Source organism: Lagopus muta, chromosome 7, assembly GCF_023343835.1.
Source record: "Lagopus muta isolate bLagMut1 chromosome 7, bLagMut1 primary, whole genome shotgun sequence".
NCBI classification, from domain to species: domain Eukaryota; kingdom Metazoa; phylum Chordata; class Aves; order Galliformes; family Phasianidae; genus Lagopus; species Lagopus muta.
Genome location: NC_064439.1, coordinates 32,590,432 through 32,607,751, shown reverse-complemented (window position 1 = coordinate 32,607,751; position 17,320 = coordinate 32,590,432). Strand labels below are relative to the sequence as shown.

The window sequence follows — 17,320 nt, the reverse complement described above, 5'->3', positions numbered from 1 at the left end:
CTAAAACACAGCCTAACTACAAGAACTCTCCTTGTTTGTTTGTTGTTGGGTAGGTTATGCTTGTTTTTTTTTTTCTCCTCCAGATACAGTTCTCCAAAATAAAGGATGACTAGCAGCAGCACTATGGGGAGCTATTTACTGAAAGTAATTTGTGTTTGTAGTTAAAAAAGCAGAAGTTGCATCCAGAACTGCTTTTAAAGTCATGCATAAAATATATTGTTAATGGTTTTGTGGTATTATGTGCAGGCATGATGCGCATTTTCAGTTGGAAACTTCTGAAGACTATTTGTGCTCAGCTCTTAAAGGTGCCTTTCTACACTGTGGGGGCAGCACTGTATTTGAAACTTCAATGTAATCCTCTTTTTTTGTATAATAAATCTACTTAAGTTATGAGCATATTCCATGAGTTTCAGTTTGAGAAAATTAAGCTTTTCTTTTTTCAGATAAAAGCAAAACTTAACCGAAAAGGGTTGGTGAAAATAGTGATTGAAAACACATTATTTTCATTTGAGAGAGAAAGTTGGTACTTCAGGGATTTGGGCTGCATTTGTTTCAGGGCTTTTGGTGGTGGCAGTGCTCTGCTTGGCAGACATTTTGCTTCAAGTGCCTTTTTTACTGACTTCTGATTGAGAGTTTCAAAAATAAGCTGCAGAGAAAGGGGAAAGTGGAACTCAGATGCAGAAGAAAAGTATCAAGTCCCAACTGAGGAGACATAATCAGTCTTGAAACATCTCAAAATGTGTCAACCATGTTTAGAAATGGCTACATTAAAAAGGAAGAAAGCTTGATCCTTTTAGCACCGTAAATCATGGAAAGCAGTGAAAACTAATATTTATGAGGGGGATTGTGAAAGCCTGTGTGACAGTTGGAAATTACATCACTGTTGATGTTTCAAATTCTTGTGTAAAGTAATGCAGTACTGTGTTTATGAATGAATGAACAAATGATTGTGCTGTGCTAAGCATGCCACGTGTTGATCAACTGGGTTGAGCTATTTTCTATCTCTTGTTTTTGCTTATGCTACTGCGCTGCAAACAGTTCCGTATGTTTCAGCATAGAAGCAGAAAATGCAATTCAGTATATGTATTTTTCTATTTCAGATACAGACCCACGTGTATTAGAGAAACAAGAACTTCAGCAGCCAACCTATGTTGCTCTAAGTTACATTAACAGGTAAGTATGGTTCTTTTTCAAGTATAAGCGACCATGTTTTGCACAGTATGTGTGGATATGCATATGCCAAAAGGGGATTCCTGAGTATTGCACTTCATTTTCTGTTATATGACATGGTGATAGTACCTGTTTTGTGAAGACAGTTGAATTAAAATTCAACTAAGTTGTGAACCACTTCAGTGTAGGGCATAAAGTAGCCCTTTTGCAGTAGTGCTCAAATACTTAAGGGATGAGGCTGCCAGACCTGTGTAACCTAAGACATGAAAAAAATTAAGAATCTTAACATTTTTTAAAGCGTTCACCTAAATAACAGAAAATAGATTTGGCTTTTCATTTATTGAGTGAGGGCAGAAGTGAAACCTCCTGAGTGCTCTGCTGTGGATGAGCTGCTGTGTCTTGAGCTGCATTACAGTGAAGAACAGCCTGAGCGCTGGGGGTTTGAATAATATTTCCTGCAGAGGGGAGGGTGTTACGGGAGAAAAAAGAAGAGGTAGGAAAGTAAGAAGTGATGTTCACTTGGAGAAGTGAGTAAATTTTCTCCGCTGCATGAGACTAGTACAGTTGCAAATAGCTGGTATTGGCATGATTTCCTAATTGGCCAGTGGCTGCTGTTCTTCCTGGACACGGTCCTACTCTTCTAAAGCATATTTTGAAATCAACCATGACCCTTTTTAACACTTCTGTTGATCTCATGTAACATATAAAAGTTTTTTTGCACTATGTAGGCTTGGTATGTAGTCATGTGTATTGGTTTGCTTCTCTTTTTCCATTATATACTTGGGCGTTTTCTCTTGTTGCTCCTGTGGTTATTGTACTTAATGTGAGGGGGGAGGAAAATTTTATAAATATTAGGGAAAAGCTGTGTTAAGACCATAGGAAGTGCCATGGGACTTGATTGTCTGATTCAAAATCGAAAACTGCTTTTAAAAGTAAAGATCCTTTGTCCAGATTTCGTGATTTTGGTATCCCTTTTTAATTGATTTCTGTGTGACTGAGTCTGTTTTTTTGCTGCCTATTTTACCCAAACTTTCTTCCCTTTCTGAGAAATAATTGTGCAGAACTAACTTGAGTACTTTTTAGAGCAAAACCCAATCTTTATTAACTCTTACTGCTATTTAATTATTCTTCTAACTGTGATTTAATTTTCCTTCTAAAAGTGCTGATGTCTTTTGCTGAGCCACCTGCTCTGGGCAGCTCAGGCTCTTGAGGGAGCAGCAATATCCATTACACTAATAGACATGCCTTTCCATTTCCCGCTACATGTGCCAGAGCTGGGTTCTGCTTTGTTGTCCCAGGCTATGGGCTCTGATTTTGTAGCCTAATACATGTCATAAACATGTTGCATACTGTTAGATATCAAACACCAGATACTGCTGCACTTTTTTTAAACCCGTGCTTTTATGGCTTCCAAGTGGAACTGAATTTAGCTTCCTTCCTGCTGTGACTTGCAGACCTTAAAACAATCTTCCTCGGCAGGTCTGTATATTCAACATGTTCTTTGTGGCCAATACGTTCTTGGGGAGCCGGGGAAAACACAGACTTGTGATTCTCAGGGCTTGTGAAAATTATATTCTAAGATACACTTAGATTGTATACTTAGTATATATTGATGTAGAAAAATGTAAAAGAATGATGAAGTGGGTGTGCTTTTTACTCTGCTCGTTGCCCTGTTGCATAGTGGCCACTGTAAGCTAAAACAAAACATAAATCTGAGCTGTCTGGTTGGATAGCTGGGAGGATAAAGTATCAATAAAGCAGACAGAAGAGACAAAGATAAAGGAGTCTTGTTGACAATCTGAAACGTACTCTTGCATCCATTTCCCTTCTACTCCCAGATTATTTTCTTGGGCATGTTAATTTGATAATATTGTACATGCACTTAGATTCTGAAGCAGCCTTCAGGTTGTGGATGTCTGTAAGGCTCAGCTTCTTTCTACGCTGAAAATTTACTGCCATTACAGCCTTCAGTAACTACACACAGATGCCATTTCCATAGTATGTGATCCTCATGCAGTCAGATAAAGTTTCTTTTCAAACTGGCAGACAAAATATAAATTATAGGCCATAATGGTTTATTATCTCTACATCAAACACTTCTAATGGTCACTGGCTGGATTGCAGCAAGTCCTTTTCTCAGACAGAGTTTTATGTAGTCTTAATGCAGTCCCCTGTATTAATCATTGTTTTTTATTTGCTTTTTCTTTTTTAAAAAGACAAAATTGGAGTAAGATACACTGCTGCAAAGCAGACAAAATTAATGTGATTCCAGTCTGTAAATACAGGAGTAGTTTGTCTGCAGGGAGTTCAGTGGTGCTGCTGCACGAGTGGGACGCTGGCAGTGGTCTGTCAGTTCCTGCGTACAGGCAATTGGATCTGCATCCTCCAGTAGTTCCTAGAGATGCTTCCTTCGCCTCCAGACATCTTCATATTTCTCATTGCATTGAACTACAGTGGTTAGTGTCTATAGCATTGCCTGTTCTATTTCTTAAATTCAGTGTCGCTTTAATTGTAATGGGAGTGGATTTTGCTTAATCTTTTTGGAAATACATTCACCTCGTTGTGCCTTTGAGTCTGTTGCCTTGGGACTTCAATGGAGATGGCTCTCAGCTTTGCTCTTCTGTGTGGAATATGAAGCTCTGGAGTTGTAGCATACTGTCAAGGCCTTTAGGATTGTGGGCTTACTGGAGACGGAGTTCTCATTATTTGAATGTTCTAAAATATTTCAGAAGCCATCTGGACTCAGCACTTTCAGATGGTGAGGATCAGAAATGGGAGCAAAGCTTGACTGACTGGAGTAAAGCTCTTTGTGCCTTCAAGACAGTAGGTGAGAAGTGCTATACTAGCTTGTAGTATTGGAAGCATGTGCCATAAAAACAGGCATTTGGTATAGTTTCTAAAAGTAATTTTTTATCTTTTGACACAGAAATTGCTTTAATTAAAAACTTCTTATCATAGACAGGAAAAAAAGGAAACTAGAATACTCCTACAATTGAAAATAAACTATTAATTATATTAGTGTTTCTGTTCTAGGTCACATTGAGGAAACCATGGAAGCAAAGACTGTTTTAATCTTAACATCTCTAAAAAGCTACTAAATACTTCAAATTACTTCAATGTTAGGTTCTTTTTTAAAAGTAGATTTCTGTTGATGATTGAGAATATAAAAGAAAGGTTATAACGGAATATTTTTTAAGCATCAGTTGTGAAAGCAGTTACAGAATGCTGGGAATTAATATTCTCAGTGTTACCTGCATGTCTAGAGACCTTATTCTTGTGTGCAAACGAAGCCTGTGATCGAGGCTGGATGTCATTCTTGGGTCAGCAGATTGCCCCAGCCAGGCCTGACATTTCTACTTCTCACTCCCACTATTAACTAGCAAGATTTTGCCTTTGCTGTTATCATTTTTAATTCCTGTAGGTGCCAAGCCTCTCTTTTCTCTTTTGTCTTGCTGATCATTGACTTTTCCAGAACAGATTTCCCAACTTTGCTTCTCTTTTTATTACCACTTGAAGTAAAATCAGATGTTTCTTTGAACACTTTTGTGAAAGGAGTTAATTGCTTATGAAGGCCTAACTGCTGCAAATTCCTGCTGTATTGTCTAGCACGCTATTTTTATAGGATTTAATATTAATTTGTAAGTTATCTTAAAAAGTGGTCAATCTTCAGGTAGCAACATATTTAGCATACATATGTTACTAATGAAATAAGAAGAATCATAGAATATTCTGTGTTGGAATGGTCCCATGTGGATCATGGTGTCCAACTCCTGGCTCCACACAGGACCACCCAAAAATCAGACCATGTGTCTGAGAGTATTGTCCAGACTCCTTTTGAGCAGCTCAAAGCTGTGACCATTTCCTTAGGAATGCTGGTCCAGTACCCAGCCACTCTCTGGTGAAGAACCTTTCCCTGATGACTAACCTGAATGTTTTTGATTTAGAAGCATTGCTCTTTGACTCTGTCTACGTGGTTTCCTAGCAGGGCATTCAAGCCCACATGATACTGGCAACTTATTTCTTTGGCATTGACATATTTTTTCACTAAGGCACTGAGTACTAGATAGAAATTTGAAGTCTTACTCCTTTCTGTACAGGAGGTATTCTCTTCCCATTGGTGACCTCTCATATTCATATTCATTTTCTGTCACTGTAGATATCCAATGATGTGTGTTTAATGAGTTTCCTCTGCAAGTTGGTTCTGAGTATCCCTTTGGTTTTAACTTAAGCATACTGTTCAATAAATCTACTGACTTATGTTTGTATAACGTGTGGAGAACAAAGATTCAATTTCCTCCTCTTTGATCTTTTAGGAGTGTTTAATCATAAAGCTATTGACTGTCTTGAGATAGGACGTCATTTATCCTCTTGAGATTTCTCCTTTCTTCCTTGTGATTTTGATGTATCTTCAGTTGAATGTCGGTTGCAGCACAGTTTGGATTGAAGGAACTGCTAAAATCATGAAGCTGGAGAGATGTAAATATGTTTCTCTTTGCTTACTGTCTAAATGAAGGTTCTTTTCAGAAAGCATATGCAGAATAGAACCTTCCTGAAAGAGTGACAGTCCTCCTCTAAAATGACTGTTCACTGTAGCATTCATCTGATAAACAGGAGGTCAGACCAGATCAGTTCTTCCAGTTCAGGCTGGAGATTTCAGCCTTGAATGTGCATTATTGGTAGTATGTTGCCGATTTATTAGGACATACTGCAAGGAAATACATATGATTTTTAATCTCAGAACAGTTAATTTGACTTTCTGAATGAAAAAGCAAAACAAAATAGTAACTAAAGAAAACAAACTGACCTCTTCAGGGGTTCTTCCAACCTCTTGCATGAGCTGTTTAATCTCTCGTCATGATTCAGAAGTAGAAGGATAGAGACCAGAAAAATTTTTCCATTTTTTGAATCCTGCTGGAGATCATTTTTTCCACACAAAGTCTGAGCTTGTGAGTCCAGAAATCTATAAGCTGTACCACGTGTTTGGATTAGATGCATCCTACTGTGCTTACTACCACAGTTCTTGCCCTTTGTCTTGAAATTTAACTTCTTGCTGTAATGTGGTGCTGTCTTCCTTGAATTAAATGTGGTATCTCTGTGAAAGTGCAGTGATTCCTGCTAACTATTGATTCTCATCTGACTGAAGATGCTTCCAGTAGCTGCTGGCTTCAGTGCATATGACAGAATACAGAAACAAAGGGATCAAAGTAACACATCAATTGCCAGATAATATTTTTCTGTGTGAGCTTATTTTTATGTTTGCAGTGACCGAGTAGATCATGTGTTTTTATTCATGTAGCCATATCTTCATGCTCTGCTTTTTGACTTGTTCTGGAGATGGAACAAGACAAACTTCAGATGATAATTCAAACAAGATGTGCAGAAATGAATTTTAGTTAGAGTGAGGGGAATGCCTTTTGGTTTGGAAGGATTTATGCAGTTGGCTTTGTTTTCTCTTTTCTCTTTTTATCAGTTTCAAGCTAAGCGAAACTGAGGATTTATATAATGTACAGCTCTTTTATTTCATGTCTGCTGTAAAGATCAAAAAGCAGATTGGCATTTTAAGAAAAGCCCTAATGCCATGCCCTGAAATAGGGATTATAAAATGAATTGAAATGTGTGGGACACTGAAAGAATGTGTTTTAGTTGTAAGGTTGTTTTTTGTTTTTATTTGAGAGGTGATTAGCTTTTTTTCTGGCGTTGTTCATATGGAAAACTCACAGAAAAGAAATACTCAGCTCTTTACCTCCGATGCACGCAGAAGTCTCCGGTGAAATAAGTGTTGCTTAGTCTCCACTGTTCCTTGGGAGCGTGTGTTCACACACTTCTGTGTGCAGTTCAGTTAACAGCAGAGGCATCAGTGTGTAAGTCCCCCAAGGCTTTCAAGAGTCTGGTCTTTATGAGGATTTTCTTCATCTTTGGTCAATGTGGCATACCAAAATTGTTGAAAAAATTGCCTTGTCTTTCTGGCACTGGATTTTATCTTGGCAGACCTGTTTCAATTTCCAGTTTTCTACGTGTGTTTTTCCATTTACTCTTGGACAGGTCACTTCTTTATGGGGAAGGAGGGAAATAATTCTTTGGTTTCTTTCTTAAAAAGAAAACAATTCTGTTCTCTGATTCTAAAATAAACATGCTTAAATACAACCATAAGCAGTAGTAGTGCTTTCAGAAGGAATGTGTTTGCCTCAAAAAAAAAAAATAAAAATTCACGTTTCATTGTCATTCATATGGTGGGTAACAGCCCTCTCAGTATCGTTTCTGTGTATGCTGGCAGTAGACCCTTATTAGATTCTGCTATATAAACAGAAAATGATGATCATTTATAGCTATTTAACATGCTTGCAGAACTATTTAAAAACGGCACTAAAGCACCAGTTTCCGCAGAAAGAAGTTGTGGCAATTCTGATATACTTTGATTCTAGACTAAGGATGATCAAAGACAAAACATTGGTGCACTAGTTTTCTTTCAGGTATGACTGAAGACAAAAGGGATTAAACTAGGTACTGTTGGTTCTATCCTTTGCTCACAGAAATGGCTGTTGTTGACAGCTACTTTCTTCCTGTCCTTATTGGCGGTTGCTGTTGTGTTGTTCTTGATTTTTATTCGTTTTTTAAACCACTATCAGCAACAAAACATTACACAGAGGAAACTGCAGGCTTTCTAGGAAAGTTCCTTTTTATCCAGTGTCTTGCTGAAAGCTTGTCGTGACCATCTGAGCTAACATAGTGACTTACAGATTGGGAATTTACCATTCTGGGTAAGTTCCAAGCAGTCTAGACCAGCCAGTTGTATTCTTCAACTGGAGCCTGGTGTTTGTTTTTTAATCTATATTTTTCTTGTCATATAAAACAACTGCAGTTTTTTGTGGCTTTGGTTGTGTTGGGTTTTTTGTTTTTTGTTTCTTATGAAGCTTTTTCTAGTTTTAGTGATACAATTTTTAAATACTACTGATCTATTTCATAGTAATAGGATCGTTATGAAGAGGTGTGCGTAAGATCAGCCTGCAGCAAGACTAAAAATGAGATTTTAAAATAAATTTAGTAGTTCAAACTACTGCACATTATTTGTTTTCCTATACTAGCTTTTATATGCTCTAATATTGCATATTCTTCCAGTAAGGAGTGGCTCACTAGTTTGCAATTCATTGAATTGTAAAAGGCTACATTCTGGAATAATTCCTGAAATGCCTTTGGGTACTTCATTCCCCCCTTTCTCACTTTTGTGTATAACACTTCTGAATAACAGCTCTTCACCCAGCATTCACAAGGTCTCCTCAGTACTGAGGGCAGGAGGGAGACAGTCAGCTTAAGTGCTGTGTAACAAAATGGAGTTGTTGCACAATTTCTTTTTGTCTTGCAGACATTCAGAAACGTGGCTGCAGTCTGGAGGCTGCTTCCAGAGGCTGCCCTGGTCCTTCTTTAGGGCAGCTTGTAGCTTATTCTAGAGATTAAGTGCACATGAGAGACTACATGCAGTGTTGGAGACTTGGCTCGTGAGGAAAGAATATTGATGTCATCTTCCGTTACATAAAATCTACTCCAAAGTGTTAGTTTGAGCCTTAATTTTCCCAAAATATTTTTGCGGTTGAGTTGACCTCTCAATTTGGTTGTGAGCCAGAAGGAAAGTTTTTGTATATCCTGCAAAGATGCATTCATTATCCCACCACTTCCTCTGTTATACTCCAGTGTCCAAAGAAATGGAGACCAGGTGGAGGGCTTGATGGAGCTGGCTTCTTCCCTCATTTCCTAATGAGGGCAGGAGTGCACTCAGCACGCTGACCAGGGAGTTTGCAGGCTTCCATGAAATGCTCTCAGAGATGGCTCTCCAGGACCTGGGGGCAGAATGGCAGACTGTAAGTCACTTCACACCCTCGATACATAGCTGCAAGCAACTTGTGCTCTGTGCTATAAAGCCCCACTTTGCCTCCAGCCGTGGAGCTACAAAACAAGGAATAAAACTGGAGTCAGCACCTGATGGGCACCAAACCTGAGGGTGAAACGGATTGCAATGAGGATGTGTATTATGACAAGGAGACAGTGAAGCTTGACTGCCTGGATTGTGAGCAAGGATTACATAGTAGAGAAATGTTTAATAGCATCAGAAGAAACATACGAGAAAGGTTCCTGTGGAATTGAATTTTGTTTGACTTTTCATTTAACATTAAAGCTGCTCTAACAAATAGGCTAAGTGCTATTAATGCTAAGGAGGAAGAAGCCCTGGCACGTCATCTGTGAAAAGTCTTTTACAATCTGGTTGTTTTTGCAAACATAGTATGGCATCACCTAATCAGAAAATAATTTTTCAATAGAGTAGAAATGTACAAAACCATAAGATTTTTCCAGTATTATTTCGTTGCTTAGATCTTGACCTTGAATTTTTCCAAAGCTCCTTGTTCCCACCTTGAAAAGGGATGACACTTTACAAGGTGATAGAAGTGAAGAATTTGCACAGAAAAGTAGAAGTAGATCAGAATAGAAATCCTTACAGAGCAATGCATCAAGTAGCACAGGTGTCACTTACCTGAAGGTAAGCATGCACACCCCTTGGTTCAGGTACAGTGCCACTTGGGATGTACAGCTCTTGGAAGCATTGGGGCATACAAGTAGGCGCTTGTATACTTTTTACTCAGTCTAGCTCTAAAACCTGATTCAGTGTATTCTAATAATAGTTACTTTGTATGTTGGCATTATGTATTGTCTAAGCGACGTGTACTAGATTGAGGTGGCATGAAACTGTTCCACAAATTGTTTGCTTGATTCCCTGAGCAAATGCTATTGAAAGGAGGCTTTATTTGGTTAATTGGCTCAGCTATAGAAGAATTATTCAAACTGATTTCATATTTTCTGCATCCTGAGAACAGCAAATTTCACGTTCTAATTTCTCCGTGAATTGAGAAAGGTTTTCTTTCTTTACTATTGTTGGAGTATTGGCGTTTTAAGGATACAGGCAGGGACAGGAATAATTACAAATGCGATTTCATCTGCAGGTGTAGATGTAGTCCATTTGGCGCATTCTTGTTCTTCTAGCTTCTCTCCATACAGTCTTTTTGTAGCCTTTCCTAATGTATCAGATGTGTTAATTATGTTTCTAATGAAGCTGTTGCAATGAGTCCTGCAGTCTGTTTTGTTTCTAATGATGAGGCTGTATGCTGCCTAACTCTTGGTACCTGACTTCTGTTCCTGCTGTCTTCTGTGCCTTTCGTCCTGCCCCGAGCCTCATCAATCTTCTGCCACTTCTGTCCCTTTCTGTTGCAGTCTGGACAATGCTGGCAGTGTGTTGGCTTTGAGGAGAACTTATGATCTTGGTGCATTCTTACAAGCTGATGAAGGGATGTTCTGGGTGGAGGTGCAGAAGAGGCAAGTTGTCCCACAGCTGCATATAAATAACTTTTCTTTTTGGCCACCATCTGTGTCAAGGATTGACGTTGTGCCTTGAATCCATAACTTGCCTGAAAATACTCAGGCTGGGAATTTTTTGTTTGTATACCCTGTTTTAGTAATGTGGATACAAGACGGTTCCTCTTGACATCTGCTTACCCATAGTTGCTGTGGTGCTGGTGCATTCCTTGATAATTTATGGTGGCGCGTTCCCTTGCTGCTACAGCAATGTAAAGTGCTTTCAACAGAAACAAAGTTAGCACACAGCTTCCTTCCCTGCATTAACTTTCTATCTGAGATGCTCATACTAAAGGATTACAAAAGCACAGGAAACACCTCCCTCTCTTCAGAAAGGTGGCTCTATGTGTGCATGACCTCCCTTTCTATTATTTCTTCTCTCTTTCTCACATGCCATTTCTAGCTGATCGTTATTTACCAGAAGTTGTTAAGCAGTTTAACTGTGTCAGCTGGGAAGTGCTGTTTACAAAAGGCAAACAGTCATACAACCTGATGTTTCCCATTATTATTTTTTGTTATTCGCAGCTTAATGTAGGAGGTTGGAAAAAAGTTGTGAAACCTGTGGTGGTGGATGAAATAAGTATGATAGAACTAAATGTATAATTACATTTAGGTAGCAACTTCTTAATTCTACATGTGGTATGGCTTCATTCCTCCTGCACCTGGGGTTCAGTACATGTAGCTGATCATTCACACTGTATGTTTTAAGGGCCTCTGAGATGTTCTGTGCATTCATAACCAGTTTTGAAGTTGCTCATCTGTTAAGTTAGCTATGCAGTTATGCTGTTCTAAGCTTGAAACTTCAGATGGTGCAGTTACTCCACTGGTGTACATTTCTTACAGTCAGTAATTATTTCCCTTTAGATTTAAAGGCCAGTCCAGTAAGGTCCACAGTCTGGAATGGTAGGTACATTGGCTTCAGGTGTACCAGCATCTAAATCTGTATGGGTAATTTCCTGTTGCAGTTTCTGATTGACTTCTTTTACAAGCCACATCTGCATATGTGAGGTCTGACTTCAGTGATCTCAACAGAATGTTGCTTATAAGAGGTTGGAGCTGATTATCTTGTGACTTATCATGAAGCTTATTTTTCCTTCAGCAACATTTTTATGCAGGAGTTAAACCATTCCTATAACTGTTTATAACTTTCCTAACTAGCTATAATAGTTTTGAGTTCAGACTATTAAATTTACAATATTTTGCTTGTGCGATATGCAGTATAAGAAAAAAAACCTACATCCTTTCCCAAAAGTATAGTAAGTCTAGAGATTATTTATTTATTGTTTAAATATGGTTGAGGGGTTGTAAGGAAACATGGTTGATAATACCAGTTATGTAGCAAAGGACCTCATATGTTCAATGAGCTAGGCCATTAAGTGTATTTTGGCATTGTATCTTGTGACTTATAAAAGATGTTCCATTTCCTCATTATTATTTTTCCTTCCCCAATCCCACCTCAGTGATGGTGTCGGCATGAAGAAAATGCTGCTTCCGTAAACTGACCTGTTTCACATCCTGGATATCTGAAAAGCATGCTGATTTTCTTTTATTCCAGCGTGGTGCTGAAAAGGCTCACAGTCTCTCTGTAAATGATTACAATGGGGGGAGAAAAAAAGAAGTATGTCACAGAGGTATTTCTTGAGAATAGTTTCTTGGCAAAAATGGTAATAAAGTAGAAGTCCATTAGCAGTGAGCAATTTTGATTTGTAACAGCAGTAATTGTATGCGTACTGCTTGTCAGTGCATGTTCTCACATATGGTATAAAACTAAAACATTGCTATCTGAAGAGCTCTTCATTTTTGCTGATGTCCTCATTTTGTTTGAGACATCGTTTATTGGGGCACTGTGAGGCTTTCACGATGAAACCTGAAACTGGATGAAACAAACCTGAAGGTTGGATCAAGTTCACAGGAACATTTGCTGAGGTTTGTAAGTCTGGGTTGAATTTGCAGTCAATCTGTGCTCACTTACTGTGTGTCAGTAGAGCCACACAAAGTGTATTGGTTTCACATGGTTTCAGTCATTTCACACCACTGGTGACTTCAGGAAGAGCTGGACACTGATTGTTCCTAATCCAGTGAAAGTGAACCGAAACCTGTGAAAAGTAATTTTTAAAGTAAGGTGTGATTAATGGTTGGAGAGTCCCATCAGGTGGGAGGGAGGGTGGTAGAAAGCAAGAGGCTTCTTCATGCCTGGAAGTGCACGGAGGAAAGGCAGGTGTAGGCACCATCTCCAGCCGTGCTGGAAAAAGTCTCTCGTGGTCCCTCTTGGCCTGCTGTGCAAAGTACTACAGCAGTGTTGAACCACTTAATAGGATGGGGAAAAGCTGATGACTGGAAGTGCAGATGATGTAACTTCCTCTTGTGGATGCATATATGGGACCTTCAGAGAAGGTATCTTGTCAGGAGAAAAGGAATAAAAGTGTTTGAGAGTAATAAAGGGTTAAATGAGCTGTGGAACATGGTGACTAAAACTAACAGAAGGGATAATTCAAGGCAGGATGGTACATAGAGTGTGTCCAGGAAGAACACTTCAATGTGATGGGTGGGGGCCAGCATCTCATTTTGGCAGCTGGAAAGGGAGACACTGAGTTTCTCATCAGATTTATTTCTGGACCCTTATGAGCAAATGTAAAAGGAAAGTTTCTATTTTAGGTTGTCTCTAGTAAATGTAATCTTCTGACTGATGGGCATCTCTTAAAAATCTAGATTCTTCTTCCTCAGCAGATACTTGCTGATGTTGATGTCTGTGTCCCTCTTGTAAGCTGTCATGGGAGCAAATGGCATGATTGCATGTCTGGGACGTGGTATTACTCTTCTGGGATTATGCTGCTAACAAACAGTTTCCTTATTATTTCTCTGTCAACAATGTGAAATCAGCTTAGGTAGCGCTTGAAGCTGCTGAATTTTTAGTTAATTTCCAGTATGTGTGAATGTGTTTGGCAAAAGAAAATTCAGTAATAAATCTGAAGTGACTCACAAAAGATATGTCTTTATGAAGCCTGGTTTCAAGGAACCTACCATACTTGGTGCCAAAGTTGTGGAACCTACTTGCCTTTTTGGGCAGGCTTAACAGTAGGATAGAGATCTTAAAGTTAGATGAATTATTCTCATCTTCATCTAATAAGTTCTTGGCTGAGCAAGAAAGACCTTCAGGAATGCTCTGTGTGCTGGAGGAAAGGACTCAGCTGTTTTCTGGCAGAGCAGCACTGAACCAGCTGTGGGGTGACCTCATTGAGCCTTTCAATACCTAAAGGGAGCTTACAGAGGGGAGGGGAATCAACTCTTTGAAAGGGTTGATATGTGTAGGACGAGGAGAAATGGTTTTAAGTTGAGGGAAGGGAGATTTAGGTCGGATATCAGGGGGAAATTCTTTACCTAGAGAGTGGTGAGGTGCTGGCACAGGCTGCCCAGAGACGTTGTGGATGCCCCGTCCTTGGAGGTGTTCAAGGCCGGGTTGGATGGGGCCCTGGGCAGCCTGGTTTAGCATTAAACGTGGAGGTTGGTGGCCCTGCATGTGGCAGGGGGGTTGGAGATTCATGATCCTTGAGGTTCCTTCCAACCCTGACCATTCTGTGATTCTGTGAACCAGCCTTGACATGCAAGTGTTTTAGGAAAGCAGATTTCCATTATTCTTAGTGGTCGTAAGCAATTTGTGTTCTGTTCATATCATCTAATGCAAAACTCTGTATGGACACTAATGCTTCCTCTGGTTCATCCTTAAGGAATTCTCTAAACACCTATGGGAAATTAAGTGCTGTGCTGTAATGCAGCTTCAGCACCCTGGGAGTTGTAAAGAACAGGGTAAGACAGAAGCAGTTCTAAGGAGAACTTGATGTAAGAAGCATTGCCCAGAAACTTGCCAAATTCAATCTTCCTTCTCTTCTCTTTAATATCTTATTTCCTGAAGATACTGCATGCTGCAGACAAATGTACACAAGGTTTGTGGAGTTGGGATTGGGTATCCCATGGCAGTGGTGATGGGGAGCAGTATCTAAAAGGGCGAATGCTCTCAGACTGGAGCAGTGGGCAGTGTGCATATTTTGTCTGTAACCAAACATTTATGCTAACTTTTCAACAAATGGTTCACATTAGCCAAAATATGGCTCTGTTTTCAGATGGCAGACTCTGAAGACACAGCTAGATAATTATATGAACAATTACTTTGAAGTATCAAGCCTGGAAACTGTACATAAATGAAGAAGGTGTACTGAGAAGTCTTCTTCATGAGAACAGCAGTTCCCAGAAGGCAGCATTTTTGTGGTTGCTTGTGTGGTGCAGCTTTCAGGAGAATGAAGCCAGAGCCCTGAAGAGGAATGCAGTCAAAGCAGCTCAGAGTTGTGAGCTAGTCACCGTTAGCTTTGGCATTCTGGCATCCTCAATGCACGTTTGTGTTCTTTTTCCTCCTGGTCTCTTGTGAAAGTGAAAATAACACAACTCAGGATGTACCTCTGTGAGTATTTGTTTCTGAATTACTTCAGAACATTTCTGATTCTCAGTGTATCAAATCAGTAGGGAGGGACATGAGGTTTTGCAATTGATTTGCTGAGATGCTGTGTGATTTAGAAAGTGTCATGTCGGTTAAAAGAAGGTGTCAGGATATTAAAGACTTCCTGCTGTGAGGTAAAGGATCTCATAACAGATAGGGGAAGAGAGCAGAGGGAGAATAGAGTGGAATGCAAAGAAGTCATATTTGCTCTTCAGACATCTGTCCATGCATTGCAACTTAGAGACTGAGAATCTGTATTTTAGAACACCTTTAGGTGAGCTACAGGAGGAGGCATTTTGAATGGAATCTTTTCTGGTGTCCCACGTTTGTTGAAGATGCTGCTTGGATCACAGTTACTAAAGAAAGATTGCTGACAGCAGCCAAGTTAAGATGGATGTACACTTCCAATTCTTCTGTAGGGATGAAATGGGAAATGTTTAATACACAGGTTAGACTACTGGTGTAATAAATATTCACAGTAGCGCATAAAACACCTAAAATGTATTTTTCATCAAGTATTTCCTCTGTTGACCTAGCACACGTTTCAAACTGCTCTTTCCTAGCATCGTTATCAGACAGGTGGTGATGTGCATTTCTCTGGTCGGTGTCTGTTTCTGCAACATATTGAGAATTACCGTTAATAAGTTAATCAAATACAAATATGTTAATTTAATCTCAATGAAACAGATGTTACTTTAAATTCCCTAATACATAATATAGAGATTAGTTTTCCAAGGCTGGACAAGATGAGCAGTGCAATGTGAATTAAACATAGAAATTTCCACAGTCTTAAGTGGAGACAGCCGTGGTTTATAAGGTTTGGTTGACTTTCCTTCCTTTAACTGTTAATTTTTCTGCACATCTGCTTTTGTAGTGTGTGGTTTGAACAAGAAACAAAGTTTTCGAGGTGTTCTGTCAAGGCATTCTTTCTAGTAACAGCCTGCACAGAACCACGCAGTACCAACAGCCATGTGAAAATGTCTGTGCTGGGAGACCTACTGCACATTTCAGAGGTTTCATTTTCATTTATTTTTTTAACACTCTAGAAAACAGGAGGTCATTTCAACAGGCATAGATAATGAAATTCCTAGGTCTTGCCTTTATTTGAACACAGGACTTATGTACCTCCTGCTCTGTTCATCACTGTTGAGAAATCCAGTTTGCAATTTAAAATACTGTCATTTGAGAGGAATTGCTTGTACGTGTCATTCATGTAATAGCTTGGGCTTGCTGGCTCCCTGAACCTGCCATTTGTCAGAAAATGGGCATTCATGAACTTGAACGTATGGTGTGTATAAAATACCACCAAATTTCAGCTATGCACATTTCAAAGTCACATTCCAAGAAAATAGCAGAACCGATTTGTATTCAATTTTTATCATTTAATTTCTCGTTTTTATTTTCTGTTTTTAGTAGTGTTAGTTAAAAGCCTTAGAACACCATTGTACATACTTAATATATTATCCTTTGTTCTGTGGAATTAGTTGATTTAAAATCCCGTTGACAGTGTATTTTAGTCCAGATGGTCTCAGCTTTGTGTAATTTACCTTTCAATGTATGTCTTTCCAGCTGGGGCAACTCTGCTTTGGGTGAAATTTGCATAGACATCAGATATTTGCTACATGCCTGGAAAGAGAAGTGTGACCAAGTTCTGGCTTATGCTAATACTTCGCTGTCACCACATGTTACTACTAAAGCAACACAAAAAGAATTATACTTTTCATTTGTTCTCAGCAGTTAAATTATGAGTCTCTGCCTTATAAAGATTAGATAGTTTTCAGTGAGCTCTTTAGCGCTGATGAAGCTGGCGGTGCTTTAATCGTGAAATTGTTTCAGGTTGTTAAAATACTGCCGTTCTTGTTGAACAAATTAAGTTATAAAATAGTGAATACACGCACCAGGCATTTCCAGACTTCAAATAAATTTTCAGACAGAACAAACTAAAACATTATGGGAATTCGCTTTTTAATACTATTTTTTATTCTACCTCTTTTTTTAGAGTAGTTTTAAAAGATTAGACATTACTCGTTCTAAAATACTGCTCATGCTATTCTTGTAAATGTCCCAATAACAACAATAATTAATATCCCCGCATTTGCATTTTAAACCACTCCATTTCCCTAGCCATTTATTACTTGGATATAAAAATTCATTCCTAGTCAAAACTTGGCACAAATTCTCTGAATTCCATACTTTCTACCAGATGTAAAAATAAAAGTGAAAGAATTCAGGGTTTGGGGGATTTTTTTTGCCCCAATTAAAGAG

At 38.9% G+C, this 17,320-nt stretch overlaps 1 protein-coding gene across 2 annotated transcripts in view; it reads left to right on the top strand.

The window, feature by feature from the left end:
- JAZF1 (JAZF zinc finger 1) overlaps nt 1-17,320 on the top strand; it is a 167,750-nt gene that overhangs the window by 85,063 nt on the left and 65,367 nt on the right. For both annotated transcript variants that reach the window (XM_048951358.1, XM_048951359.1), the window contains exon 2: nt 1,101-1,173. In XM_048951358.1, coding sequence (XP_048807315.1) covers nt 1,101-1,173 — 73 coding nt within the window. The remainder of the gene's footprint in view (nt 1-1,100; nt 1,174-17,320) is intronic.